At 48.1% G+C, this 9491-nt stretch overlaps 1 protein-coding gene across 6 annotated transcripts in view; it reads right to left on the bottom strand.

Moving 5' to 3' along the window:
• Positions 1 to 301: 301 nt before the first annotated feature.
• The window catches only part of LOC144230598 (uncharacterized), a 42753-nt gene continuing 33563 nt past the window's right edge, over positions 302 to 9491 (bottom strand). For 4 of the 6 annotated variants that reach the window (XR_013334811.1, XR_013334812.1, XM_077762887.1 and 1 more), the window contains 2 exons: positions 4900 to 5139; positions 302 to 553 (listed from right to left, as the gene is read on the bottom strand). Coding sequence is in view for 4 of the 6 variants with exons in the window: in XM_077762887.1 (XP_077619013.1) it covers positions 4998 to 5139 (142 nt within the window). In the remaining 2 variants the exon portion in view is untranslated. Of the gene's footprint in view, positions 554 to 810; positions 861 to 3703; positions 3750 to 4899; positions 5140 to 9491 lie in introns of those variants that run through there. The other 2 variants (XM_077762886.1, XM_077762885.1) reach the window with 2 other exon arrangements.

The raw sequence follows: 9491 nt of genomic DNA, 5'->3' as shown, positions 1-9491 counted from the left end.
CATGTTTTCATAACTCCCTTGAATATTATACTTTATCGTCATTATTTGAAAATATGCACCCGATTAGTTACACTCAGTCAATATAAATACCAAATGTATAAATAACCACATGAGAGGTCTTTAAAATAGCAGTGACCTTTGATTGCTAAATTCACCACCACGTCTAAAAATGTTGTCTCAGTGTACTATTTCATACTGAAAAAAGTTATGCTAATAGCAGTGACTTTCCAGATTATCAACATCAATCAAAAGAACCCCCCCCCTTTCCAAATTGCTACTTTGCTCTGTGATTTGTGGAAGGAGCTTTAGAATTTTGTTTTATTCTGAAAATGAATAGGCCAGAGGTTGAAAACCAGAAAAGGAGGGGCACCTGGGTGACTCAGCTGGTTAAGCGCCGGACTCTTGATTTCAGCTCGGGTCACGATCTCACAGTTTTCACGGGTTCAAGCCCCGTCCCGGGCTCTGCGCTGACAGTGTGGAGCCTGCTTGCTGTTCTCTGTCTCCCTCTCTTTCTGCCCCTCTCTGGTTCATGCTCTCAAAATAAATAAATAAACTGAAGGGAAAACAAAAGAAAAATGGAAACGGAAAAATGAGACACTTTCCCATTTTAAGAGATGCCGTATCAAAACCTGAGAAACTGCTCTATATTTCGTTTCTGATTAAGTGCTAGCAAACTTCCAGAATACAACAGAGAACATGATCTCCGCCTGGAACACGGTTATAATTCCTGTACCCTACGCATGATCCCCCAACCGTCTCCTTCCTCACTGTCAGTACGAATCCTTAGTGACTCACAGTTTCGGCAGCGAGCAGCCGGTGGGGAGGCAAGGGGAAAGCAAGTGCAAAACCCCATAGTTGTCCTGAAAACACAAGGATCTGGTTAGCTTTTCAGTAACAGTAAATCCACGGCTCGCCCTACGGCTGGCATCAGATGGAACCTCCGTCTGGAGCAATAAGCAAACAAGCAAGGAAATGATGGGACGTCGTTAGAGGCCGAATATGTCAGCTACTCTGAGTGCGAAAAGAGTCTGGGGCAGCCCGTCCACAGAGCAGGAGCCGTGCTCCTCGATGGTGCTCCCCCACCCCAGGCCTTCAGCAACTCTGTGCCTTTCCTCTCTACCATCGGCAGCTCCTGCTCCTCTTTCATAATCCCCGAAACATCCTCTTTATTTAGTTTACTTATAAAGACAGTTGTTGGACTTCAAATTTTTCTTCCGGCATTTACCGCCAGGGTGAACGCATGTATTTTGTGGAAATAAGTGGCTGTCATTCGCCCCGGCTCATCTCTCGGGGGGTGAGGGGTATGAGAGGTTGGCAAAGCTCTTAACACGCTGACTCTCCCTTGGTGTTTTGATTTTTTTTTAATGTTTATTTTTGAGAGAATGCGAAAGACAGAGTGCGAGCAGGGAAGGAACAGAGAGAGAGGGAGACACAGAATCCAAAACAGGTTCCAGGCTCTGAGCTGTCGGCACAGAGCCCAACATGGGACTCGAACCCATGAACCGCGAGTTCATGACCCAAGCTGAAGTCGGAGGCGTAACTGACTGAGCCGCCCAGGCGCCCCTCTCCCGTCATGGTTTTTGGCCAGCAGCCCGGGATAGTGGGATGGTCCACACCTGGGCTCTGGGGTCGCCCACTTAGCACCAGCTTGTGATATTGAGCCACATCTTGTGTCAGGCAGCCTGTCTTTATTCCCATCTGTAAAATGAGAACAATAATATGCCCACCTTGCAGCCCCATTGGTGAAGTCTGAATGAGGGATGTGTGTCACCCTGACCTTAGAGGCATGGTGGAGAAGGGGCTAAACACGGGGCGGAGCATCACAGAAGTTGCAGCAGCCCTTCCTCAAGCCCAGACCCCACCTCCAACTCCCTCTCCTCCCGGGGCCAAGCAGCCCCTTCTCTCTTGGCCTCTTTTACAAAATAAGTGGGTTAGAGAAGGTCATGAATATGTTCCTCGTTCAGATGTAAAATCTATTAACTCCTGAAATGACTGACGCATTGTCCTTTGTTTTGTTTTGTTTTTTAATTTCTTTTTAATGTTTATTCACTTTCATGAGAGAGACAGAACATGAGCCGGAGACGGGCAGAGAGAGGGAGACCCAGAATCTAAAACAGGTTCCAGGCTCTGAGTTGCCAGCACAGAGCCCAATAAGGGGCTTGAACCCACGAACTGTGAGATCATGACCTGAGCCAAAGTCGGACTCTTAACCGACGGACGCTTAACTGTGCTGACAGCTCAGAGCCTGGAGCCTGCTTCGGATTCTGTGTCTCCCTCTCTCTCTGCCCCTCTCTTGCTTGCTCTCTGTCTCTCTGTCTCTCTCAAAAATAAATAAACAAACATGGGGCGCCTGGGTGGCTTAGTCGGTTAAGCGTCCGACTTTCGCTTAGGTCATGATCTCATTGTTCATGGGTTCAAGCCCCATGTCGGGCTCTGTGCTGACTGCCAGCTCAGAGCCTGGAGCCTGTTTCAGTCTGTGACTCCCTCTCTCTCTGACCCTCCCCTGCTCATGCTGTCTCTCTCTCCTAGAAATAAATAAAAATATTTAAAATAAATAAATAAATAAACAAACAAACACACAAACAAAAGAGTTCTGCAAAGTCCACGTCCTTGCATTTTGGACAGATGGACGGGCCTCCCTAAGGGCATAAAGCGGGCACACTCACGTACCTGTTAACATTTATTCCTACCATATTTGACTGTTTACAAGCATTTGCACAACCATTATCTCCCACCAGAGCCAATTCATCCTGAGTCTAAACCCTTTTCCAGAAACAAACTATTCTGGCGAATGTGGGTGTCTCCAATCCATCAAAACTGGGCCATCTCAGCTGGGGCTGCCGCTGAAAACTTGTCATGGCAATTTTTGAGAATGTATTTTTTTCCACCTGCATTGTTGAATCTTTTCTTTTCTTTATTTATTTTTTTTACAAATAGTTTATTGTCAAATTAGTTTCCACATAGAATCTTTTCTTTTAAACGTTTATTTATTTTGAGAGAGAGAGAGAGTGGGTGCGCGCACACATGCACGCAAGGAGCTGAAGGGCAGAGAGTGAGAGAGACAGAGACAGAAAGAAAGAGAATCCCAAGCGGGCTCCATGCTCAGCACGGAGCTGGATGCAGGGTTCAATCCCATGACCTAGAGATCATCACCTGAGCTGATAACAAGAGTCTGAAGCTCAACCCACTGAGCCACCCAGGTGCCCCCATTGTTGAATCACTTGACTGTACGCATAAGATGCCATATGTCACGGAGTTTAAGATGTGTGTTTTCTCGGGGTGCCTGGGTGGCTTAGTCGGTTAAGCGTCCGACTTTCGCTTAGGTCATGATCTCACGGTTCGTGGGTTCGAGCCCCACGTCAGGCTCTGTGCTGACAGCCAGCTCAGAGCCTGGAGCCTGTTTCCAATTCTGTGTCTCCCTCTCTCTCTGACCCTCCCCTGCTCACGCTGTCTTTCTCTCTCCTAGAAATAAATTTTAAAAAACATTAAAAATTTAAAAAAAAGAACGAAAAAAAAAGATGTGTGTTTTTTCCACATTTAACGTCTTTGAATTCAGGATGCATCTCACAATGGACTCAGCTTTCTGTCTTCACCCCATGCGTCGGGTTCAGTGGTGTCCCCCCGAAATTCATGTCTCTCTGGAGCCTCGGAATGTGACCTGATTTGGAAACCAGGCCTTGGGAGATGCAATCAGTTATGATGAGGTCATACTGTGTTGGGGGGGCCCTTAGGCCAACATGACCGGTGTCCTTAAAGGAGAGAGGACACACACAGTTACAGAGGAGACGTGGGGAAGAAGTCCATGAGACAGTGGAGGCAGAGATGGAAGAGGCGTGTGTGTCTACCAGCCAATGAATGCCAAACCTTGCCAGCAACCAACAAAATGTAGGAAGAGAGGAAGGATCCTCCCCTAGATTCTTCGGAGGAAGCATGATTTTTTACTTTTGGCCCCCAGACCTGTGAGAGAACACATTTCTGTTGTCTTAACCCAGTCAGTTTGTGGTAATTTGTTACAAAAGCCTTAGGAAGCTAATACGCCCAGCAAAGCGTGTATACTCCTGTGCGTACACACACACACATACAATATGCACATGGGTTGCATTGGTTTTCATTTCTTTTTTCTCGCTCAGAAGGGAAGGACGAAAAGAATTACCATCTTTTGAGCTGCCAGGCTCACGCTGTGCTGACGCGTCTCGTAGAGGCCAGAATTCCTACAACCTCTGCCATCAGTAGCCATTTCCAGATGGGGATCTGACCCCGGGAGGCTAAGCCAGGCTGGACAGTTAGATCCTGGCAATTGAGGAAGTTGTGTATTTTGAAATGAAAGGAATATACCAGGTAGCCACGACGTCCGTCCTTTGCTCAGTACGGGAGAAACAGTGTGACAGAAAGTTTTCTTAAGCTCAGTTTGTGGAGTGTTCTGAACTTGCCTTTCAAGAATAAACCGTTGCCTTCTCCATCTGCCCCAGATGGAGCAAAACAATGAGAATAAACCATCCTGGGAGCTTAGCTTCAAGTGGAATTCTGGGAGAATGTCAAGAGGCCAGCGCCCCTGGGACCTTCTTCCTGACAAGTCCCTGGAGCCCCATGTCCTCCTGAACTTGACCTTTCTCCACTCAGTCAGGATCCCGCTCTCCAGGGCTGCCCTGGTGGTCTAAGGGCTATTTGCATGTGGCTCCTTTTCAAGGAAGAAAGGAAGAAAGGACAGCCAACAGGAAGAAAGAGAGGAAGGGAGGGCTGAGCACAGGGTCTAGAAGGTTCTGTCACTCTACTCCACAGGAAACAGAGCAGATTGTTGTCACTACAGAGGGGTCTTTCCCAAGTCCTTACACCAGATGCAACAGGCCCCTCCCATGGCCTCATACGTGATAAATACACACACATACCCCAAGGTCATACCTTAAAGAGCACACGGTGTTTGTACACTTGGGATCCTACACTTGACGCTGGCACAGCACAGGTCGTAACTGGAAACACGCTCCCCCAGGACACTCCTGTCAGCCCTCTGGGAAAGGCTTTTCCACGACTCCTGGCTTCTGTCCTGGAACAGAAGGTGGCTGACTCCAATCACCTGGGAGATTTGTGGTTGCGCTGTTACCAACGTTGGCAACAGATACGACTTCCAGGAGCAGAAGGGAGCTGGCCAGGGGAAAAGATGGAGAAAGATCAGAGAAAGACGGATCAGTCAATTTGTCAAATCGTCAAATAGCATAACCACGACAGAGTCTCCCAGAGAGAAGCATCATCAGTCCTGTGTGCCTGGGTTTTTTTTCCCCCTTTCCTTCATGTCCTAATTCAGGACCGGAAGGTTGTCACAGAGTAATACGGTCTTCACTGCAATTGCCCACAGAGGCCAAGGAACACCGGGCAATACTATACAATTCATGTTATTCGTAACTGTGTCCACAAGTACGTCTCCATGTAACCCTGTGAAGCACAAATGCAAGTTATTTACATTACCCTAGGGATCTAGACATTGCTCTAAGAGATGGGGAAAATTGCAATACAAACGAGGGCAGTTTATAGAGTAAAATTAAACATGCTGTAATATTTTCTGCAGCATGGATAATTTGTCACAAGAAATGCCATCCAACTTTGATTCTGATCTAGGAAATCCGTGGCTCATCTCTCTCTCTCTCTTTTTTTTAATGTTTATTTATTCTTGAGAGAGAGAGACAGAGTGTGAGCAGGGGAGGAGCAGAGAGGGGCAGAGGGAGACACAGAATCCAAAGCAGGCTCCAGGCTCTGAGCTGTCAATGCAGAGCCCAACACGGGGCACGAACTCACAAACTATGAGATCATGACCTGAGCCGAAGTCAGATACTTAACCTACTGAGCCACCCAGGCGGCCCTCCACTGTGCATGTCTGAATCTAAATATTTCTTTAATAATTTTACTGACAATTTCAGTTGCTATTGCTTCAACATAGTGGAGTTTCTCCAAATTGAAATTAAAAAAAAAAAAAAAAGCAATCCCAGAACTACAATGGTTCTGCGATGGCTCAATTAAAGCTGTCTACATTTAGTGCTACTGCCGATAGAACACAAATTCTCTGAACATTTTGCCTATGACAAAGTAAGTAAGTGATGATTCTGCTGCAATACAGGAGAGAAAAAATAAATACCGTAGCACACATACAGAATAATTTATGAGTTTCGTCTTTATCACCCACACAAACATCACCACCACCTAGGTGTTTACAATAATCATTAAAGTCAGTTTCTTTGATATTTTTGCTGACTTTCTGAGAGCAAAAGCCATGGCTGTATAAATAGAAATATTTTGTCATTTTCTCAGTATGAAGATATATTTGTCGGGGCAGGAGGGTAGAACATATTTTTATGTATCAGGTAGGGGCTCGTTAATGACTTTTAAACATTTGGACACAGTGGGCCTCCCCTCCCACCTCTGCCCTGGACCCTGCCAATGCAGAGGGGAGGGCCTATACACTGGGCGTCCTGTTTTGGCACGTGTATGCATGAATGGTGGATAGTTCTGCATTTTTTTCTTTTTTTAATGTTTATTTTTATTTATTTTGAAAGAGACAGAGAGAGTGCACCAGGGGGAAGGGGCGCAAAGAGAGAGGGAGAGAGAAAATCCCAAGCAGGCTCCATGCTCAGCACGGAGCCCAATGCGGGGCTCGATCCCACAACCGTGAGATCATAACCCGAGATGAAATCAAGAGTCAGACACTCAACTGACTGAGCCACCCAGGCGCCCTGACAGTTCCATTTAAGGTCACAAGATCTCAGATGCATCTCCAGGGGGAGGCGCCCCTTTGGTCGGAGAACTAGGAGAAAAGCCCATCTCGGGGGGATGGTGGATGGAAACCACTCCGTGGACGATGCATTTCTTCTGTTCATCCTTCTCTTCCCTCTGGGTCTTTGCACAAGTCACTCCAAAGCCCCAGTTACTGGCTCTGAGCCTTAAGAAAGCATAGGACCAGGAGGTGGCCAATAGGCGGCTGGCCAGAGCTCGGATGAGCACCCTGGCGTGGGCGCAGGTGGTCCAATATGAGGCGGAAGCTAAAACAGGGTGAGTCCACATGAACCTGCTTGAGGAGCAGATGCTAGGAGACCTGATGATCCCTCCCAGCCCTCAGAGGGTGAGTAAGCGTGTACTGAGGGCGGCAGGTGGAGGGTGAGGGTCTAAGAGCAGACCTACGCGCAGAGGCTCAGGGGCAACCGCTGACATCTGACACAGCACGGGGCTACCTAACTCGGGCACCGCAGCACTGGATGGAATCCTAGAGGATCTGCCCCACTCAGCACAGGCGGGGGGCTCATCCGATCACCCTTGGCTACAGGTGAGATGGCCTGATGCAAACATGGCTGCCCAGCTCCGCCTCCTTCACCAAGGCACGTCCAAAGCATGAGGGTTCCACGGTGCGTCCATAACATATGTGTCTACACCCAATGTGTCTGTGACAAATGGTTGCCTGGGGGCTTAGGGGTGAAGAGTCAGGGTGGAAAACTTGGAACTCCAGGGCTCCTTTCCTGAGGCTACATAAATCTGCCTGGACCAGGGGTAAGTTCTATCCCCCAACAGAGGGAAAAGTGCTGAGCGTGGCTGACAGTGGGATCAAGGGGCTGCTCCCCAAAGGAGCCAAGAAAGGGAAGACAATGAGCTAAGCAGGTGGCAATGAATCTTGGGAGATTTATAGTCACCAGCCAGCCCCAAATCCAGAGGGACTTCCCATCGGCTGCTGAGATTGTAGCGAGTGCCATGTCATCTGGAAGCTTTGAGCTCCGCATCCTTTTATCAGATGGGTTATTTGGCTGTTTTAACAACGGATTGTAGCTCAGTCAACTGTCGGAGTCAAGAGGCTGATCAGATTTGGCTCCAAAGTTGATGTGAACCACGAAATCACACCTCAGATGTCACTGAGTGGCTTAATCTGCACACAGCCCAAGCCTACATGTAACACACCATCGCCTCGGGGAGACACCAGAAAATCACAGCAGGTTCGCATTTACAGGCCATTTCCAGCACCATGGCAACCCATCCAAAACACACAACAGCATCTGGAGACTCGAAACCGTAAGCCCGGGGCCCAAAGGAAGAGAAGAAAGAGCTGCCGCGTCTCGGCAACGAGCTCATTCACGGAAGGAATTAAGATTAAGCACTTAAGACACGAAGGCTTGATAAATTCTTGACTTGATGACAAGTTTTCCTCACATAATCTAGAAGAGGAACCAAAGCTGTGTGTCTGGTTTCATTCTGACCAACAGAAGTGACTGATCAGTGGCCAAGAAGCAGGGCCACTGCAAGAGAGGGTCACCGCGGAGTGGCTAAAGACACGACCCGACGCCTGCACCAGACATTTATCCGGGACTCTTAAGAAGACAGCTCGCAAAAGCCGTGGAGAAAAGCTGCGTGTGTCTCAGGGGCCTGGGAAACCCCGGCTCAGCTCCTACATCATTCTTGTGAAGAATGGCGGAGTTGGGCCGCACTGAGGCCATAGAAGGACCTGGTGGGGACAGCAGCTGCTTGCAGGAAGGGGACGTGGGAAGTCAGAGGGGCGATGTCAAGGCCACAGCAGTCTGGGGGCCACCTGGGCAGAGGGAAACTGCAGTGATCTAATGCCGAGCTCCCAGCTCCAAGATGCTCCACTCCCCAGACCGTCTCCCTTCCTTGGTCCTGAGTGGCTCCTATCTTTCCCTAGAAGCTGTTGCTGCTGCTGCTGTCACCTTCATGGCTCTACTACACATTGAGCTTGCGTGTCCTGAGTCCCTCCAGGCTGTGGCTCTTGAGTCTCTAACCCCTGCTGTTAACACTGTTGAGGGTCCCAAAGGTTACAGAAGGTCTTTGCAAAGACCCTTGCATCTAGCTCCTCAGAAGGCAGCTAGCTGATGAGCCAAGAGAATGGTGACGAAGACGTGCACAGGGAAGGAGACGCGTTCCAATACTTCTGTGATCGTAAAAGTTGTCCCCTTGGGATTGGCACACTGGTTAATGACGCCTTTCTTGTCTGCACGTGAGGCTCAGTCACTTAGATGTCCGACTTTGGCTCAGGTCATGATCTTATGGCTTGTGGTTTCGAGCCCTGCGTCAGGCTCTGTGCTGACAGCTCAGAGCCTGGAGCCTGCTTCAGATTCTGTGTCTCCCTCTCTCTCTGCCCCTCCCCTGCTCGTGCTTTCTCTTTCTCAAAAAACAAAACCAAAAACAAACAAACAAAAACAGAATAAAAACTACCTATACACCTCCAACCAAGAGAGAGAATCATCGATGACATTGTAAGGAATTTCCAGAAATGTATTATTTGAATATATCATTATTGGACTTGGTGTGTGTATATTTATGTACATATTCTGGGGCTTTTAACTCACATTTATCATGTGTGTGTGTATATGTGTGTATGAATCTTGTTTTTGAAGTAAGCTCTATGCCCAATGTGGGGATTGAACTCACAACCCTAAGAATGATCTTAGGGTTGCAGGTTCTACTGACCGAGTCAGGCGGGCACCACAGATTCTTTGAAAATGAAATAA

This window comes from Crocuta crocuta, unplaced genomic scaffold (genome assembly GCF_008692635.1).
Source record: "Crocuta crocuta isolate KB4526 unplaced genomic scaffold, BGI_CrCroc_1.0 scaffold466, whole genome shotgun sequence".
Lineage (NCBI taxonomy): Eukaryota > Metazoa > Chordata > Mammalia > Carnivora > Hyaenidae > Crocuta > Crocuta crocuta.
The sequence above is the reverse complement of the archived record's forward strand: the minus strand, read 5'-3'. Positions and strand labels throughout refer to the sequence as shown.